Below are 21,882 nucleotides of genomic sequence, written 5' to 3'. Positions count from 1 at the left end.
TTACATTCATTATTTATTTTCTTTTAATTCCAAGATATTAAAGTGGACCTGTCACCCAGACATAAAAACTGTATAATAAAAGTCCTTGTCAAATGAAACATGAAATTCAAAATTCTATTTTTATTAAAGCTTTCATTGTAAACCCATTTAAAAATCTCAACTGTCAATCAATATTGCCTGCCCCTCCCCTATGCCTCAGGCATAGAGGTGTGGCAGGCAGTTACTTTCACTTTGCATTCAGCACTTCCTAGATGTCACTGCTCTCCCCACATTTCCTCCATTCTCTTAACATTTAATTAAGTAGCCAGTGCATGGGGATGGACATCACGTCCCCCAGTTCTGATGCACAAACAAGATTCTGAGATGATGCAAGGCTTTTCTTAATAACAGTGTCCACAAAATGGCTCCTGCCTTCTTGCTATACTTAGGACATCCCAGACTGAAGGAAACAAAATTCAAATAATTTTTATAGCGTAATTAAAGTTAATTTTGCTTGACCAATGTGATAAAATAGGATTTGGAATATATTTGGGTGACGGGTACCCTTTAAGGGATAAATGTACTGTTATTATGAATAAGCAATGTTATAACAGCGCCACCTGCTGGTCAGTTTCCCATCAGTCTCACCACCAAGTAGTCAAGGAAGTTGTCAGGAGAAAGAGGCTGCTCTGATGTTCTTCTGCTTAGGAAAGATGTGAGAAAGGTTTCTATTTTTATTACGAAGCAGAAGATCAGAGCAGCCTTTCTTTCTCCTGACAACTTCCTTGACTATTTGGTGGTCAGACTGATAGGAAACTGACCAGCAGGCGGCCCTGTTGTAACATTGCTCATTCATATTAACAGTACATGTATCCCTTAATATCTTGGAATTAAAAGAAAATATATAATGAATGTAAATTACAAAAGTTCTTAGAATAGCACCCTCATCAGTTTTACATTCACTTATTTTAAAGGTTTATTAATCCTTTAATGTTGATATTTAATATCATAAAGAAAGTGAACAAAAGTAAAATAACAAATAAGGACAAACCTGCCCAACATTGTGTTTGGCTGTGCAGTGAATATAGATGGATCTACAACAAATCTGGTATTGTCCACTATTAGTGTGACCCGTTCAGACGTGCGCATATTCCGAGCTCCTTCCTTCACATTCTCGTAAACAAACACCATCTCCCCAGCAGCCTTACACATGCCATCTGAACTGGACTGGCTACTGTTCCTGCTACTACTGGAACCATTCGGGGAAGTTTTCTGTGGCCGGGGACTGCTTGGCCGGGATGAACTGTACTCCTTCTCTCGATCTACAAAAGAGAATCAAGGGTTCGTTTCAATTTCCAGTACTGCAAAGTGAATTAGAGAAACCAGTGAATGGCTCAGCAGATGCTTTGTCTGGCATTGGAAGGTGTAAAGTGCTAACGGCAGTTGCATAATTGAATTTTCAATACAGAACATTTAAACTTGTCAACGGAAAAATTTGCATTGAATGTTTTTTTTCAGTAAAGCCATGTAAGAACGCTGCACACACAAGTGAAACATGGGAACAGGTATGGAATCGATTAACACGAAATACCATTATCAAAAGCGCGCAATGTCAAAATCTATGGCTAAATACATATAAAAGAGAGACAGATCCATATTATCCCACCTAATCTTGCATATTGGCTTTTGGCCTTGTTTATGGCCAGTGCTATAAGACTAACTTCTTAAGTGGCAATGAAGTTAAAGGGGAATTATCATGACAATTAAAATTTAATATAAACATAGTCATACTGAAATAAAAAACTTTTCTTAAAAAAAAAAAAAATGTATATTCACTCTTCCACTCTCTTTTTCTATTTCTCTTCCCCCTCTCTTCATGCAGTTGGGTGTCAGATTTTCATTGACAAATCCAATATCTTTTTTTTAGGGGGGCTCCATTTTTAGCAGATGTATGTGGGCTCACTTAAATAACAGACTCTAGCACAAAATCTAACCAACTAACTTTGGCCCAAATCCTGCATGACAAAACTTCTAGTGACGGATTCTAAATAATTTTTTTTGCCACTTGAACCAGAGCCACAAGGTGCGGTTATATGGGCCCACGGGCCCAAGGGCGTTCTTCCACGGGCCCAAGGGCGTTCTTCCACGGGCCCAAGGGCGTTCTTCCACGGGCCCAAGGGCGTTCTTCCACGGGCCCAAGGGCGTTCTTCCACGGGCCCAAGGGCGTTCTTCCACGGGCCCAAGGGCGTTCTTCCACGGGCCCAAGGGCGTTCTTCCACGGGCCCAAGGGCGTTCTTCCACGGGCCCAAGGGCGTTCTTCCACGGGCCCAAGGGCGTTCTTCCACGGGCCCAAGGGCGTTCTTCCACGGGCCCAAGGGCGTTCTTCCACGGGACCAAGGGCGTTCTTCCACGGGACCAAGGGAGTTCTTCTACGGGCCCAAAGCTGTTCTTCTACGGGCCCAAAGCTGTTCTTCTACGGGCCCAAAGCTGTTCTTCTACGGGCCCAAAGCTGTTCTTCTACGGGCCCAAAGCTGTTCTTCTACGGGCCCAAAGCTGTTCTTCTACGGGCCCAAAGCTGTTCTTCTACGGGCCCAAAGCTGTTCTTCTACGGGCCCAAAGCTGTTCTTCTACGGGCCCAAAGCTGTTCTTCTACGGGCCCAAAGCTGTTCTTCTACGGGCCCAAAGCTGTTCTTCTACGGGCCCAAAGCTGTTCTTCTACGGGCCCAAAGCTGTTTCTTCTACGGGCCCAAAGCTGTTCTTTCTACGGGCCCAAAGCTGTTCTTCTACGGGCCCAAAGCTGTTCTTCTACGGGCCCAAAGCTGTTCTTCTACGGGCCCAAAGCTGTTCTTCTACGGGCCCAAAGCTGTTCTTCTACGGGCCCAAAGCTGTTCTTCTACGGGCCCAAAGCTGTTCTTCTACGGGCCCAAAGCTGTTCTTCTACGGACCCAAAGCTGTTCTTCTACAGGCCCAAAGCTGTTCTTATACACAAAAAAATGAGGCAGGGTGCAAGAATAATGGCATCATAATAGAAATGCACTACAAATATACCCTATCAAATAATGGAACATTAAGAAAAATAATCACATAAAAATGCAAAGAGTTCTTATCAGGCATATTTGTCTTATCAAAAAACCTCAGTAATAATAATGATAATATACGTGAACTATTACCCTTGACATTAGCATATGGTGTGTGTGATTTTATAAACAGGGAAAGGAACCATGTAAAAGAATAAATATTGAATAATTGTTACACGGACCATGTCCCCCATCTCTTCTCATAGTGGGAACTGAAAAGATCTTGGCAGTTAATAAGTTATATATTGATCGAGCAATGCGCAGAAAACTGTTCTTGGAAAGCTGCCATTAACAGGAAAGCATCACCCAAAAATTAAGTTAGATTAATTTAATATTTGTGCTTCTACTTAAGCCAAGGTTTTATTTTGGCTTTTTCAATGAATGCTGCAGATATAAACTGCAGCAGAAAAGAGACACATTCCACTGAAACATGGGGCTTATTGATTGATTATCACAATTTCGTTTTGGTAACAGCATCTGCAGGCAATCAGCTGTAGAATTCCTACTGACTAAATAGCTGAAAGTACACCAGACAATAAAGAAAAAAAATATATATGGTATAATGTTCAAATGCAACCTTTTTATTTGGTAACACTGGATGGCGATGTTTCCAGTTTGACAGAGTGACAGACAAGTAAGCAATACACCGACAACGCAGCTTAAAAAATACATTATTTCTCTCATACATAGCAACACTTTCAGCCCCCTCACTTTATAATTACCTGTCTGCTCATGACTCACCATGCAATATTTAGAAATGTAATATAGAAGAGATAGTGAGAAGCAATACGCTGTAAAGCTCTGCCGGCTGATTACAACTTATTATCAGCCCTTTGTGGGAGATGTCTTATTCAAATATATTATAGGATAAGTAAACCTTTAAAATAAGTGAATGTAAAATTGATGAGGGGGCTATTCTAAGAACTTTTGCAATTTACATTCATAATTTATTTTCTTTTAATTTCAAGATATTAAGGGATACATGAACTGTTAATATGAATGAATTTTGTTACAACAGCGCCACCTGCTGGTCAGTTTTCCACCAGTCTGACCACCAAGTAGTCAAGGAAGTTATCAGGAGAAAGAAAGAGGCTGCTCTGATGTACAAGTCAATGACAAAATCCCTCTATGCCTGCTCATACCATAAAAATATGTCATAAACATGCCAGTAGAAACAGCCTCCAGTTTCATAATGGGTTAATATAACTATTTTGTTTCAGCAGTCATCACCATGTAATTGCACACCAAGTCAAATAATGCTAAATAACCAAGTGGTGACATGAGATGCATGCACAGATACAGTAAAAGCACTGCACCAGATGGCTTGGTGCCCAGAAATGGTTTATTGATGTATAAGCACATGATCCTGTTTAAAACAGCATCAGCTAATGTGTTGCACCTTAAAAATTCAATTCAGCTCTTATTGTGCGCTCAGGTTTTGATTTTTTTAATATATAGGTACCTTTCCCGGCTTCTGGCTTTTACAATGTGTAAAAAAACCAAATGCAGTGTTTTCAAGAAAATCAACAATTTTATCCACAGAACACGGGCTGTTTCTCTGTGACAAGAATAGATTTCCACTGATTTATACCGTTTTCAGGAACAGGAGTCTACTGCCTTGGTTAGGCAGTGGGATAGCATATAACCTGGATTGCCCCTAAAAGTTTCAGTTACAAAACAATGAGAATCACACAAGATCATTTGCTTTTTTACTCAAAGGAGATGGAATGTAAGGAAATGGACTAAAGTTATCCCCTGAATAGGTGCAGAAGGGTTATATTGCAATACCCATGGTTGTTAGGGATCAGTCAGCACTTTGTGCCACTCAGCATACGTTCAGGTAACGTTATCCCCGGTAAGGGGACACACACTTTAGTAATATCTGTAGTCAGTTTTGCATTATTTACAAGATAAATCTTGTTGGACCTTATAATTAAAAAAAAAACAAAAAATAAACCAGAAGCTGTTCCTGAAGAATATCATCTTAAATGGAGTTCTGCCCTATGCACTAGGATGTTGCAATGGACATCTGGATAAAATAACCCTGAATTGGTCAGTTATATATTGACAGAAGCCAATGGTGAGCATTAATCTTTATTTGGACTAACAAATTAGCAATTTAAAAACCAAACGAAAGACTCGACATACATTTCAAGTGCAAAGTTTAATCTCACGAGCCGAATGCTGCATACCTGTCAAAGTATTACAGTAGAAACCCCATTTTACGTTTTTCAGGGGACCATAAAAAATGGTGTAAAATCCAGGACAATGCTAAATAATAATAATAATACATCGGTGGGACCACAAAACAACAGTGCAAACTGAGGGAAAACTTAAAATCAGGGCATGTAAAATGGGGGTTCTACTGTATTAATTTTTCCATTTACCAACAGAGGTGCAAATATAAACAGCCCAGTATCCCACATCAGCCAATGATTTCCTTAGACTAATTGCATTACCCCAATTAAAGACAACTGGTCACTATGGGTCACTGCACTAGGGCATATTTGCACCTATATTAGTCACTAAGCCTAACTGCCTTCCTAGTCAAGTCTTGTTCTGCATAGCTTACCACTTTGATGCTGTCTCGTGGGTGATGTTACATTTCGGATGCAGGGAGTGAGCTGACTTTCGCCTCTTTCATGTGACGAATCCCTGGACCTGTCGCTTGAGCGGCGCCTGTCTCGTGAACGCTCGTGTCCACCACTTGCACCATGGAGACTCATTCTGGTGTTACCTGCTGCTACTTTAGCACCTCGCGACGGAGTACTGGAACAGAAAAGGAAGACCAAACTTTGAAATGTGTTGACATTTATGTTTTTTGTTTCAAAGAACAGAAATAGGAACAGCCTCAACAGTGAATGTGAGATCTCAAAAAGAGTGGAATAACATTAAGCTTTATGTGGTATATGTCAAATACTAAATTAAATCTGCTATATTCAAACAGTCTGCATGACCGTAAAGCTGCACCTTATGCAGAGAACAAATATGTTTAGGAGTACAGATTAAATGACAAACTATTTAAAATGCCAAATCGGTAAACAAAGAAAAACAACACTTAATTATCACCTATCTAGTTATATATCCCCTGACAATGAAATGTTACACATAAATGGGCTACTTTACTATCATTCCTCAGAATAAAACGAATTACACTGCTAAGTAGAAACTCTTGTCCATTCTGGAACGGTTGCTTGTCTTAGAACTAATACAAGCATTTTACAAACAACCAGGATACACACCTTACCCAGGCATCGGCCAGGCATTGAAAAACCTTGGGTATAAATGCACAAAGAAAGAAAGTCCTGTGTAACAATGACTCTTTAAAAGAAAGCTCAGGATGCCAGGGCATTCCTCGCAAAGTTCAGCATAATGCCTATTCCGATCATGTTAATAAAGCTCTACTGCAGCGTTCGGAAAGGAGGAAAAAATGCCACATTGTCCTCTGCCCTCGTGCTTCAATGGCAGCTGTTCAGACTTCAGGAGACACCGCCTCCCAGATATTAATCCAAATGATTTTCGCACAATCACTGACTCAGACTGGCTTTGCTGGGCCTGACGTCTGCAGCCCCACCACCTCTCCTTTGTGCTATCAGCCCTATCAACGAGAAGCTATTGGACATCCCAGAGTGGTAGGCAGGCTATGGAGATAAGGGAGGGGAATGCTGGCAGCTGCTTAATGGGAAGCGGGTTTCACTCTCTTTCAGATTGAAATAGATGGAGAATAACCTGCAGTGGCAAAACATATTTAAGACAGCTCTTGCATTCTGGGAGAGTAACAGTTAACAGGCTTGGTTGCCTGCTTTTTTGTATGGTACGTTTAAGAGATTCCAGCCTGAAAAGACAAGCTGCAGACTGAGCAATAAGATAACTCCTACTGGGCAGAGATGCGTTAATCAGTGGTAGTCGTCCCGATTCGGCCATCTGCTTTTAACATTAACAGGAATCGTAAACATGGGTAGACAGAGGATCTGCAGCCCCGGCACACACTGATTAATGAATATTTTTTATTATTATTATTATTAACACAGAGGTCGGTGAAACTGTAAATTATTATTTAAAGCCACTGAAAGGTCTATAAAGGGGAAGACAACCGAGTATTCTGGACATATCAATACAGGTATGGGACCGGTTATCCAGAATGCTCGGGACCTGGGGTTTTCCAGGTAACAGATCTTTCTACCTTAAAGTCTACTAGAAAATCATGTAAACATTACATAGGCTGGTTTTGCCTCCAATATGGATTCATTATATCTGAGTTGGGATCAAGTACAAGCTACTGTTTTATTATTACACAGAAAAGGGAAATAATTTTTAAAAACTTGGATTATTTGGATAAAATGGAATCTATGAATGACGGCCTTTGTATAATTCGGATCTCTCCGGATAACAGATCCCCTACATGAACTAGAGGTTTGATGTGGGTGGTAGTTCTATGTGGAGGTTCCAAAGGAGGCACACAGTAAGTATAAAATCTAATGCAGATAAAGCGACCAACTTCTGAGCTCTTTCGGGTGGAAAAGTGCTTTATACACTGCACTGCTACATTGTTCCCATTAAGTACAACAGAAGCTGCAGGAAGCAGTCGCGGCTGTTGTTCTGTCAGGTGGTGAAATGCTTTGTCAGATTTAAGCCTCACATTTGGCTAAACAACCAGACTGTTTCCAGGCTGGCCAAAAGCCTGACAATATGCCGATGGAGGTTAGCGACAAGACAGGGTTCTCCATTCAAATCCTAATGTATTTTAATAATTTAGAGATTATACATTATTTTACTGCCACAGTCGGCAGCCTTCTGCATCTGAGGGATGCACTAATACCCCTTGGCCTAAGATAAGTGCTTCTGTAACTTCTTAGTCCATTTCCTTACTTCTTCTTTGCCTGGGAAATTTTGACCCCCAAAGGCTGCACAGTACAGGAGGAGGAAGCAAGTCACATTAAAAAAAAAAAAAAAAAAAAAAAATCATTAACGTACATGTGGGGGGATACAGGACTAAAGAGCGCTTTCACAAGTAGATCTTTAGCCAATACGCCACCTACGCAAAGGGCCAAATTGTGTTGATCAATCAATTGCCCCCCAGACCAATGATTGGACCTACGAAGGCCTGTCAGAAAAAGATCAACACACCACAGCGTCTACGCCCACCAGGATATTCAAAGAATAGTCAAAGAAGGGCATTGGTAAGGCATACCTCCCAACATTTTGGAAATAAAAAGGAGGGACAAAAAATGTTTTGACCACGCCCATTTTTGTGGCCACATCCCCTAATTACCATGTTCATTTTACAAAATTTGGCAGGTTAAGTTTGAACATATTTCTGTTTTTTTTTTCTTCAGTTATTACAGTTTTGCTAATGAAGGTGAATTGCCTTTTAAGCGGTGAGTCTAACTTTTCCCAAGGGACCCGTTAACTTATATTGCTACAATGACATATTTGCTTATCTCAAAATTGTTACAAAAGTATCTTATCTTCTACTGTGGCTGTTCTGGGCTCTCTGCCAAAAGCCAATTACGCTAAAACTTTGTTTCTTTTTCGGGCTGTTCGGAAAACAGAGAAAAACTGGGACTTTCCAATACAAATTAGGGACTGTGGGTTAAGCTGTCAAAAGAGGGACTGTCCCTCTAAAAATGGGACAGTTGGGAGGTATGGTAAGGCCCCCTACATAGGGTTGCCAGCTTTTCTAAAAAAAAGAAAAAAAAAATTACCGGCCGGTGGGGGGCAGGAACAAAAAGGGGCAGGCCGTGACGTAAAAGGGTGCGAAGTCACGCACAACAACGCAAAAGGGGGCAGAGCAACACGCACAATGGACAGAAACCTGAAGAGAAAAAAAAGGTAAGTACTGAGCGAATTCGGGGCGGGCCACGAGCTTTTTCTTAAGGGTATTACAAATTACATTGCTGGTAAATTTATAATACCAGCCCCGGCCTTGGCAGGTGTTTTACCGGCCTGGTGACAACCCTACCCCTACATGGGCAGAGAAGTTGCTGACCCCGCAATATCTGCCCCTGTTTTTTAGGGCAGCCATCTGGTTTGCATTGTATAAAGGGGATGGTGGGGAACCTCTTGTCTCAACCCATAGGTCTGGAAATCCCTACTTTAGAACTAAGATTATCTCTTCAGGGATGATGCTTCAAGTCCCCTTCCCTGTGAGTTAGACAATAGAAGAAGAAAAATCGAACGAGAATTAATGTTGCTGCAAGCAAAATTTCTATTAAGGCCACATATCTTCTGCAATGATTTTCTACAGATGAGCAATTAACTCAGTGCAGTCCAATGCATTTTAAGTGAGTTTCTCTGTCTACACTATGGCTCTTCAGGGCAAATCACCAGGCCTGAACTGCAGCAAAAGCATATTAAATCAATATATATTTTCTGTGCATTAGTTAGCATACAGATCTTGCTTTTTTGCAGAAGGTGTGTATGCGCCTTAATGTAAGCACAGCTGAGCAGGCGTTATATATAAAGAGTAAAGACTCAAAGCAAAAGTGCCTTTGGCCTTCTGTGAAATTTTTACCATAGATGTTAAAACCCACTGAATTAATAATGCAAAACTCCATTAGATAAGTCAGTGGCAAAACCACCAGATCATAAATTAATATTTAATTCAAACTGGAACCATACAGGCTGTACCAAGTTTAAATAAACAGACGCCATAAAGCAAGTACTTTTTACTAGCATTTTTACATGAGACAAATAGAAGTATATAAGGCCCACCGAGAAAAGATTTGGTTGTGTGTTAATTTTACATGTAAATAATAAATCAGTTTGGTGTAAGAGCGTGTAATGAATTATTATTGATCTCTTTGCTTCTGTGCTATGGGGAGATCCTGGCCCCTCCGCCACCTGAGGCAGCAGCAGTTGCTGCCCCCCCCCGCCCACTCCCCTGTGCGCTTACCTTTTTGCGCCTAAGGGGGTCCACGAGGGCGGCAGAGAGGACCAGTACAGTAGCGCAGAATACAGAAGAGCAGAATTTCAGAACTGGAAACGCGGCTCTTAAAGTAACAAGACGCGGCATTTTTGCCGCCCCTGGTACCGAGTGGGGTGCCGCAGCCTGAGGCGACAACTCGCCTCATTGGCGAAGTGCCCCTGTCTGTGCTTAAATTATTTATACAGTGTCTACAGAGCTCTTCAAGCTGAATACACTTGCCAATGGCTTATACCAGGAGTGCCCAAACTTTACTAATACAAGGTCTACTTTTAGTGATGTTGTCCCATTATGATATACATCCATAAAATATTATAATTCTGTTCCATGGAAAATATTGCTTAAATATTAATTTATGAGAAAATACATATTGCTATATTTAACAAACAACTATTTCTTATGTAACCTTTACATAATAAATATCTGAATGAAAAGCATTAAACAGGAGAGTGATTTAGACAAGCTGTTTGTAGACAGTGTATTCAGATGTACTGATCACCAGTTAAAGGTCTACTGGTAGATCTCAATCTACTTTTTTGGGCACCCCTGGCTGATACAAAAGTTATCCAGTTTTAAATCTTCATGTCTTAACCCTATGAGGAACTGTTGATGGGTCTAGTGAATAGGAGGCACTGCTAGATATACATTACATTAAGTCTCCTCATTTGGCGGTTTCAGCAAATGAGCAGCACTTTCATCAGTTTGGACTAAACAGCCGACCATAATAAGGACCTAGGAATCACATCAATGTGCCATTGTGGCCGCTCAACTAGACCATAAATCTGCTGTTAGGAGGGCCCAAATATAGGCCAATAAACTGCCAACTAGATCCAAAGGGACTAAGCTGGCAGCTTTTCTCAGCCCATCTATGGCCACATTTATTCACTTTAGCCTATTATTCAGTTTGTGCAAATATTACATAAAACATCTCCCAGAATAAGCAAGTAGCACTTTTATTGGCAAATATTTCTTTAGGAGGGTGGAAGCAATTCTCAATGTCTAGACCTACCCTTCAGGGGTTCTAAGTAACTATCAGAAGGACAAAAGTCAGATCTGTTTTTATTTATAAATAAAGGCCCCACCAGCACTAAAAACAGCCACATGCTCATAAAAATAACACTTGGAAAAATTAATGTGAATGTATACAGAAAACATGTTTCCCAAAGCTATATGAAATTACGTTTACCTGCCATTTAGACTGTAAGCCCTATGAGGCAGGCTCCTCCATCCTTTTGTCTCCTTGTCACTGAGCACTTAATCTGTATTGTAATTATACTTTATATTTATGTGAATTTGTACTTATTGCTACTTATTGCAGTGAACCCGATTTGTTACTACTAATGTATTGTTTTGATGTACAGTGCTTTGCCCTCAACAAGCACAATACAAATAACAATATACATACATACTTGCAGAGCATTAGTGAAGCCACGCATGCACATCAGACAAGAAAAATAAAGAAGTGCAAAAGAAAAGCTTTACTTTACCAAAGCAACAGATCACCCATGCTAATGGGGGCAAACACTCAACATATATATATATCAAATGAAATGGAAGTGCAGAGGTTTACAAGGAGAGATGTGCAACACTGGCACGGTACCTACCTGGAATGCTTATAGAGCTTACGGGGTCTATTATACAATTTTCGATCCCAGTTCTCTGTATCACTGGAGTTACTGTCATAAGGATGGGGCCGTCCTGCCATGCCACTCCCAGATTCCTCACACTATGCTCTGAAAGCACACATGACCCACATAACAGTATTGATCAGAACAAATAAAATAGAAGGCCATGCAGAATGAAGGGCAAACGTACTGTGAGAGTGAATAAACAGTTACCCAGTGTTATATGGCAGGGTGCATAACTCTGGTCCCTACTGAACAGGAAGTTGACCCTAGTATTTCTGTAAAGTTGGAGCACTTAAATTGTCCAAATTTCTATGGTGAATCCAAGTCATTTGAATACTCCACCAGATCAATGACAGTCAGATACCATTTGGGAATAAGTGTTTAGGAAGATACTACACAATTGAAGTCCATGTGGTTCTAGAGAACCACTGGTCAGGAGATCAGGGATTACCGATTGAGTTTTGAAAGAGATGGAAGATCCGTGCAGAATCAGTTACACCAGTGATTACTTTCTGGCTGTTACGACAATCAGTCAACACTATAAGGTTTAACTGTCAGTTTACATAATGGTGGGAAACACTAGCTAGTACTTGACCCAAACCAAGATATAATGAATCCTATACTTAAAGAGATACTGACACCAGGCATTAAACTCTTTTTTTACATCGGTCATAATAATGCCTTTGAAAGATACTTATAACTGTGCCATAAAGTATTTGCACAATGCTTTTACATTACCTGTCTGATGCCCCATGTTCCTGTATGAGGAGGCTGCCATATTTGTGCAGAAGGAGTTCGTTAGTACTAGACACTCTAACTGACAGGCTTAGATGGGACATTCAGGCTGGCAAAACAGTCAGGTTTAGAAACTTCAACTAACAATTAATTACAAAAATAAATCTCTCAGTAAATAATTGACCTATAGGTAACTTTTAAAGTATATTTATTCCGTTGTTTTTTAGTGTCAGTATCACTTTAAGGTATGATGATCCAAATTACAGAAAGCCCATGAGCTGAGCATTGTGGATTGTAATTAATGTACACGTTAAGAGACAGGATCATTCGTGTTGCGTTCTAGGTGACACTGAATATTTTTACCTCTTGTGTGAGTACAGTGCCATAAAAATATGTAGACTTGACAACATGACCTTTCACGCAGTGGTGAATGAACTTGTCTGAAACAAACAGAAATATATTCATTGAATGATTTGCTCCTCTGCCATAGAACAATGGTTACCTAGCTTTGATTTAATTTCTACAGTGGTGTTATAAAGGATTTTAAAGCAAAAGTATGTCCAAGAGTCAGCTATAAAATAAACATAAGCATTGTTTAAACAAAAGTATTGAACTGAAGCAGAAATTAGTCAATTGTACTGCAATAAGTAGACCATTTGCCTAGAAAGAGAAATCAAACACAATTGTTGCATTGCATGCTTTTAAACAGGTTTCTATAAATCAGCATTTGAAAATATAACACACCCAACATGTAAGCAACTAAATCGAGATACACAGACACTCATTCTGAACAAATTGCAGATATCTGGTTAAGTTTACTATTTAGGGTATGGTGTGTGGACAGATGCAAAATGTTCCATATTAACTTAAGTGGGTAAGAAATAGAAGTGGATAAAATGTTATGATAATTCTGGACATATTTCTTCTATATCCTTCAAAATACCAAAAACAATTTTAACAGGCACACTTCAAAAGAACATCCCGAGTCTTTTTACTTTACCTTCTATCCCCTCAAGCATGTTCCTATCCAGCTCCCAAGAGAGGAATTTGGATGTCTAAATAAATGTGCATTTATTTGTTTTCTTTCCTCCCCTTCAAAGCTTCAGTGAAAGTGATACTGCCTCATTGTGGCTCCAGGCTTGTCTAAGCAGATGCTGTCTCTCAGGCAGACCCCTGGGACTTTCTATTGTGTTATAATCAATAAATAAGGGATATGGCATAGCATTCAATAGTCAATGCATGACCACAATTTGAAATGGCCATCAGTTCAGGGTTGTATATGGCACTATTCACAGCAGGGTCATTCCCTTGTACTAAGCAGGAACAAAACCCAGGTACAGTGTCCATTTAAAACGCACAGGTCTTGGGTTTAATTTATCTATAAAAGTCACACGAATATTTATCAACAGTAATATGCTAGATGTTATGGGTGCTGTGCCACACTGTACGGTGCACAAAGCAGTGAGTTACCATGCCTTGTCCTAAGAGCGATATTATAAACAGTTCCATGCACAGAAGCCTACTAATATGAGCAGATATGTTCTACAGGGCTTGAGATTCCCTATACAATTCAATTAAAATTGCTTATCACAGATACAATGCATAGTGTAAATGGAAAATCCTGTTTAGGAACTGCTTGTGGTGAAACTGCAATTACAAGTCAAGGAAAGCAATAAATTCAACAACTGTCTAGCAAGGGTGTACTCACGGGACAGATTCAAGTCTTTGAAGGAAAGTGAGGTTGACCATAAACAAAGAGTAAAACAAAGTCAGGAAGTTTACAAATAAAAAAAACAAACACGCAAGGTCTTTACGAATATCTATTCATAAAAGTCATGGGCTACAACCAGAAACTGCAGAGCACATGTGGTCCATGTCTCTATTTGGACACTTTGTATTAACGATAATTTCTGCAAACGAAGCCCTTCAACTATTGCATCATGAAGACTTATTCTAATCTATCTTGCTGGCCATACATAACAGGAGGTGATTTGATATAACAAATAGATGACAGCTGTTGCAGTGCTACAATATTACCCAGAGCTGCTTTCTAAGTACTGACATTGCTCAAGGTATACTATTTGTGCATTTGAAAAAAAACTAAAGCATAACATGGGGGCAAAATATAATTTTCATCCCATAGAGATTTATTTCCTGGCAATTGTGCATCTGTTGGCTCCTGCTTGCCCTGTTATTGCCTCGTCAGACAATAGGGATTTTATTGTTTGCAACACTGCCATATGGAGAGATCTATGGCTTTATGATTTATTTCCCATTCTTCCTCCAAACTAATTATTAATATTCAATAGGGATACTAAAGTCAGTAGCCCTGGAAACCAAAAGACAAACCAACTGTGAGACTATATTTTCTTGCAATAGTTAAACTACAAGCTTAATGCAAAACATTATCTACTAATATAAATCTTTACATCAAACTAAGAGTTAATTTTAAGATGAACATTAAATTCCCTGGAAGGTAGTTCCCTATTATCTATGCAGTTTTCTAAATGATCAATTAACTTTTTGGAATGTAGGAGGAACACAAGAATTTGGAGAATATACAAACTACTTTGAGGTAGTGCTGTACTTGCAATTGAACCCTGAACCCCGGCAGTGTACCGCCATCTGTTTAAAACCGATTCATCTGACCTCCATTATAATACAAGTGCTCTATGTGGCCAAGCCGTGCTAAAATAAGACCAATAGGGTGCTGCCTCCCACTGGTCAAACCTTTTATCACTGTCAATTTTCCTCACTAATAAAAATTGGGTCTATTTCAGATATTCAACTGAAATAGTTTGGTATTGTACAGTACCAGAGGAACAAATGAGTTCTTCACAAAAATGCTGTGCACATCTGTATTCTGAATTGCAGTTTATATGACCCAATCTTTATTTTTTAAACAAATAAAGCCAACAGCAACATATCTCTGACTTGGCAGCACCACATGTAGGTCACAACATTATGCAGCTTACTTTATGGCACAGACACCAATCTGAACCTGGCTGAGATGGATCCTTTAGAGAATTAGAAACAACACAGCATGTCTCCATAATCTGCTCCTGACCTTACCTGCTCTGGATGTGCTAATAGCTCTCTAGGGTAATAGATATGAATTAAAGCAATAATAGCCTTTTGGAACACAATCAAAAATCAATATTTTTCTTCTTATATAGCTTAATACAATGCGGAGATATTTCTGTAACACAAATTTAATTAGATGCCTCTAATGTCTACTACTCATCTGTGTATTTATAACAAGAGCAAGAGGTTTGGCCAATACAAAGCCACTATAATGGAGATATATATATATATGTGTGTATATAATAGCTACAATAATTATAGTGGTGCGCAGTTAATATAGTATACCATATTTACCATATTTATTAGTAGGGTAGATGTGCAGTAAAACAAATAGGCAAGGGTTATTCTGTGCATAGGGTTGCAGAAGCAGCCATGATTGCTCAGAATAGGTCACCTCAGACGCTAATGTAGAGTTCCCACTATTGACAAGGTAAATACAACTTTGCCAGGCCATTAATAGCCAACTAACTAAGTTTTCCACAGGATGATTAGCTCAAAGCTTGGTATATTGCAATGTGCGAACTGATTTAAATGAGAATATCTGTATCAGAGAAACCCTTTAATGAAGACCTTTCCTTAAAAAACAAACATGCATTGTTATGGAACTGGACTAGCACAAGGCATAAATTCCTGTTTTTCCAGTGGGTGGCATAAAGTGCTGACCTTTACAACAAAACATAACAATGAAAACGCCTCTTTCAGAAAGAGCCGCCCAAGCTAAACAATAGGAGCCCATATTTCCCTCTTCCTGATGCCACTGTTGGATTTCCTACAACGATGTCAAACTGACTGTAGTGACTGTATGTATATACTGATCAGTTCAAGATATTTTATGGTTCCATTTAAATATAAATTGCAGTTTCATCTTGACAAAAAAAAACTGTGATTGGCCGCCCAATAAAGAAAGACAGATCGACTGAAGTTGTATTCTTCAGGGACACCCTTGTTTAAAATAGAAGCATCTAAATAAGTATTTTCCAATCCATACTAAGCCCAGAAGCCAGATAATATGAAAGGGAAAATAAGAACTTATAAGAACTGTTCAACAAAATTTTCCTAAGAACGTATATTGATTACATCAGCTCACTGTATAGTTGCAGTAAATATGGGGGTGGGATCTGACATTTTCCCTCAGATAGTACAGTAAGAAGGTGGAACCTATTGTGTTCCCAGAATGTTATTTAACGGGTGGTTCACCTTCAGGGTAACTTTTAGTATGTTATAGTATGGCTAATTCTAAACAACTTTTCAATTGGCCTTCATTATTTTTATTTTTTTTTTTAGTTTTTGAATTGTTTGCCTTTTTCTTCTCACTCTTTTCAGTTTTCAAATGGGGGTCACTGACCCCATCTAAGAAACAAATGCACTGTAAGGCTATATATTTATAGTTATTGCTAGTTTATTACTCCTCTCCTATTTAGGCCCTCTCCTATTCATATTCCAGCCACTTATTCAAATCAATGCATGGTTGCTAAGGTAATTTGGACCCTGGCAACCCAATTGCTAACACTGCAAACTGGAGAGCTGCTGAATGAAAGGATAAATAAGTCAAAAATCACAAATAATAAAAAAATGAAAACCACTTGCAAATAGTCTCAGAACATCTCTCTCTACAGCATACTAACAGTTAACTCAAAAATGGACAAACCCTTTAATGGTGTAGTGTGATAGAGGCATGCCCTTTTCTGATGAACAGGTTTCCTTAGATTTTAATACCCTATATCTAAGACAGCGCTGGGCAATAAGTTGGCGCTCTAAAAATACTTAATAATAATGGCAAACACCATGGGAGCTCCAGCATCATACATACAAATGTGCAGAGAAACAACAAATGCATTAGCTACACACTCATACAATCTGTTTAAAGCAAATTGAAGGCAATGTAAACACTACTTAATAATCTGGTTCATCTCCCCATCCACATGACTCTCCTGTCAAACCGCTCTAAATACCTTACTAGCTTATCATGAACAGAGAAGAATGAGGAGCAATTTATCAGTGAGATGACATCCATGAAATTCTTTTGGGTCACTGTTTGCCGGTGAATATCAGAAAACATCAAGCCGTAAAAGTAGTAACCACGAAGCCCCATGGGTCTTTTTCAAGACTGCATTTTTTGTACAATTACCCAGGTCCAGGTAAAGTGTTCGACATGCAGTGATTCTAATGGACGTAGAGCTGTGGGTATATTTGGCCAGTCTTGACCCAAAGGAGAAGTAACCTTATAAACACTTGGGCTTTCATAAAAACCCACATCAGTCCAGAATACTTTCTGGAATAGTGCTGCCATATTGGGTCCAATTCTGAACATTTCGTAGTCCATGTGCCTGGCCAGCTGGACATAGAGAATACTTGGGTTATTAGATCCTACACAGCAGCATGACACTCTTCCAGGAACTAGCGCAGGCATCTGCATCATTTTAATTTTTACTTCTCCTGTAAAGGGGCTGTTCACTTTCAGACACATTTTTCAGTTCAGTTGGTTTTTAGATTGTTCACCAGAAAAAGATTTTTTTTCCAATTACTTTCTTTATTCTATTTGTAACAGTTTTTGTAATATTGACGTTTAAAGCTTAATTTTTCACCTTCTAAAAGGGGGTTGCCAACGCTTAAACTGTCTTAAAATGATACATTTGTTATCTTCTGCTGAGTAGAATACTCGAGTTTCATTAAAGGCAGCTGTTAGAATCGATACTATAGTTGCTAATATTCCACAGATACTGCTGAGAAATGTATCAACTAATTGTATCAACTAAATGTAGCAAATTCTAACAGTACACTATGCTCCTGGATTATTGTGCTGCCAGACAAACACCAGAGACAGGAATATTAAACAATAATTCTGGAAAAATTTTAAAAAATAAAAGATGGAAAGCAATTGGAAAAAAAGTCTTTGTTTATGGAGAACAATCTGAAAACAACTGAACTGAAAGAAGTGTTGAACAGGTGAACAACTCCTTTAACTACTACAGCAGCCAGGCAGCAGTTGGGACATTAGAGTGTTACATAAATAGTAGTGGAATACAAACAATATAGAAATAAAACTGAAAACCACACGGTCAATCTGCTTTTACATATCAGGGATAAGTGACCCCAACAACCAAACTGTCTCTGAAAGGAGAGAAGAACAGGAAGCAACTGAAATAATGCTTAGACTAGGCACATCCATAAAATATGAAAGATTTATGCAGAGGTTAACTTTCCCCTTTAAAATAAAAGGCTTGATTCTGAGACTACTTCCATTAAATGAAACCAAGTGGGATCCACCTACTTCCTCCATCATTATCAACAAACATCACATTATACAGCTAGAGAACTTTTGTCAGCCATGACTCGCAGGAACTTGTTTTGGATGAATTCTTAGTACAAAAGAATGTTTCCAAAAATAATATATATAATAATGTTACACGTGAAATATTTATTCCCATAAGCACCAACCAGACTAAAATATTAACAGAGTAAAATGAAGTGAAATGAATAGCCAGAAATCGATTGGGTACCTCTGGAACCAGACATAATTCACAAAAAGAAATATTATGATTATTTCATATCAGACAGAATAATAAAAATACAAAGGCAAAACTTGCTTTTTCAGTTCCATGACTTTGCACAGCCTCCTATAAGTCATCCACTCTGCTAGTACTACTACACCCCTTTCACTAACTCCCAGTCATGTCCTGGGCACTTAAGTTCTGCTCCCTGATAAAAGATTTCCCCTCACAACCATCTGATCCTGTTTCTCAACTGTAGTACCGTCCCCCTCTCAGTCCCCTAGTCCTGCTCACAAGTAGTACTGTTCTACTCACAGTCCTTAGTCCTGCACCCCCAATAGTACCGTCCCCCTCTCAGTCCCCTAGTCCTGCTCACAAGTAGTACTGTTCTACTCACAGTCCTTAGTCCTGTACCCCCAATAGTACTGTCCCCCTCTCAGTCCCCTAGTCCTGCCCCCCCAAGTAGTACTGTTCCAGTCGCAGTCCCCAAGTTCTGCCCCCAGTAAAACTGTACCCCTCACAGTCCCCTAGTCCTCCCCCCCAGTAGTACCGTCCTCCTCTCAGTCCCCTAGTCCTGCTCACAAGTAGTACTGTTCTACTCACAGTCCTTAGTCCTGCATCCCCAATAGTACCGTCCCCCTCTCAGTCCCCTAGTCCTGCTCACAGTCCTTAGTCCTGCATCCCCAATAGTACCATCCCCCTCTCAGTCCCCTAGTCCTGCTCACAAGTGAAGGGTTAACATGCCTACGTGCCGACCCTTGTAGGCCTCTGTACTTGTTTTTCTGTACGACCCTGTACTGTCTCTTCTTAGACAACCTTGCATAAGTATCATCATGTACTATAAACAATATTATCAGCTTGCCTCAGACAAAATATCTTAGCTAACGCGCATGCACATATTTGTCTCTTTTCTATCTTGTCCATCCTGAAGGATATACCTATTACAGACATATACTATGCTAATAACTATGCTGATACGTCACTATATTGGGACGTCTTTACTTATAACCTATATAAGCCTATGTTTGACCTTCAATAAACGGAACTTGTTATTCTGATCCACTCGTTGGTGTTTCTTTGTGCAAGTTCCCCGGATCCGGAATGCTAGGCATTGTTGGTCAGACGAAATCCAAAGGTTCCAGTAGCAGTCGGTTCGTTGTCCCCTTCAACAAGTAGTACTGTTCTACTCACAGTCATTAGTCCTGCACCCCCAATAGTACTGTCCCCCTCTCAGTTGCCTAGTCCTGCCCCCCTAAGTAGTACTGTTCCAGTCGCAGTCCCCAATTTCTGCCCCCAGTAATACGGTTCCCCTCCCAGTCCCCTAGTCCTGCCAAACACACACACACGTCTGGCCCTCAGCAGAACATTTCCACCCAGAGCTTTCCGAGATACTGCAGTACTGTCCCCTCACACAACCATTCCCCCCAGTACTGTCCCCTCACACAACCATTCCCCCCAGTACTGTCTCCTCACACAACCATTCCCCCCAGTACTGTCTCCTCACACAACCATTCCCCCCAGTACTGTCTCCTCACACAACCATTCCCCCCAGTACTGTCTCCTCACACAACCATTCCCCCAGTACTGTCCCTCACACAACCATTCCCCCAGTACTGTCCCCTCACACAACCATTCCCCCAGTACTGTCTCCTCACACAACCATTCCCCCCAGTACTGTCTCCTCACACAACCATTCCCCCAGTACTGTCCCCTCACACAACCATTCCCCCCAGTACTGTCCCCTCACACAACCATTCCCCCCAGTACTGTCCCCTCACACAACCATTCCCCCCAGTACTGTCCCCTCACACAACCATTCCCCAGTACTGTCCCCTCACACAACCATTCCCCCAGTACTGTCCCCTCATACAACCATTCCCCCAGTACTGTCCCCTCACACAACCATTCCCCCCAGTACTGTCCCCTCACACAACCATTCCCCCAGTACTGTCCCCTCATACAACCATTCCCCCAGTACTGTCTCCTCACACAACCATTCCCCCCAGTACTGTCTCCTCACACAACCATTCCCCCCAGTACTGTCCCCTCACACAACCATTCCCCCAGTACTGTCCCCTCATACAACCATTCCCCCAGTACTGTCTCCTCACACAACCATTCCCCCCAGTACTGTCTCCTCACACAACCATTCCCCCCAGTACTGTCTCCTCACACAACCATTCCCCCAGTACTGTCTCCTCACACAACCATTCCCCCAGTACTGTCCCCTCACACAACCATTCCCCCCAGTACTGTCTCCTCACACAACCATTCCCCCCAGTACTGTCCCCTCACACAAGAGCTCAAGGCCTGAGACACTGATCCCCACAACCAGAAAGACTCCCTACCTCCTCAAACCGTGCCCGGTTCTCGTCACAGTCAGCTCCCCAACACCAGTGTGCCCCTCATACACAGGCCCAACCCAGCAACTACCCAAACAAACCCCGTCCCACAAACACGACATCATCGCACAGTTCTGCTGCCCCAACCCAACCCTTCCCTCTCTCTCTCGACTCCCCCTCACTAACACAACCCTGAGCTGTCATGTCACCCACTCAAACATTCCGACACTTCTTAACCCATTTCCCGTCACACTCCAATCTGTGGACCCCAACCCTCCTCACCTCCACTGGGCCTCACACCACCATGGGACCACCAGCTCCCGAAACACGGGCCTCCTCCCCTGTTCCGAGTATCCTCGAACTCTCGCGAGAACCGCCGCTGCAGCCCCACACGGCGCACTACTCTCGCGTAATTTGGCGCTTCGCAAATGGCTTGGAGACTCTAAAATGTCGCGAGATTTGTCTGACTGTGTTGACGTTTGTGAGACCCTTGTATAGCTTGTTGTGACAGGAGCTTGTGGCGGTGCGTTCTACACAGTAATCCCAGGCAGTCACGTGTGTGGGGTGTACAATTGTATATCCCTGACCCCTTCCTTTCTTCTCTCCCCATACAGACTGCCA

At 40.8% G+C, this 21,882-nt stretch overlaps 1 protein-coding gene across 1 annotated transcript in view; it reads right to left on the bottom strand.

Moving 5' to 3' along the window:
- Positions 1-21,617, bottom strand: part of btbd10.S (BTB (POZ) domain containing 10 S homeolog) — a gene marked incomplete at its 3' end in the record, with an annotated part of 36,950 nt that extends 15,333 nt beyond the window's left edge. Inside the window, 4 exon segments of the mRNA NM_001096091.1 lie at positions 1,031-1,301; positions 5,629-5,825; positions 11,586-11,714; positions 21,544-21,617. Of these exon segments, the coding sequence (NP_001089560.1) occupies positions 1,031-1,301; positions 5,629-5,825; positions 11,586-11,686 (569 nt within the window). The 5' untranslated portion in view covers positions 11,687-11,714; positions 21,544-21,617.
- Between the last annotated feature and the right edge of the window lie 265 nt (positions 21,618-21,882).

Source organism: Xenopus laevis, chromosome 4S (genome assembly GCF_017654675.1).
Source record: "Xenopus laevis strain J_2021 chromosome 4S, Xenopus_laevis_v10.1, whole genome shotgun sequence".
Classification (NCBI taxonomy): Eukaryota; Metazoa; Chordata; class Amphibia; order Anura; family Pipidae; genus Xenopus; species Xenopus laevis.
This window is presented reverse-complemented; position numbering and strand designations above follow the sequence as displayed.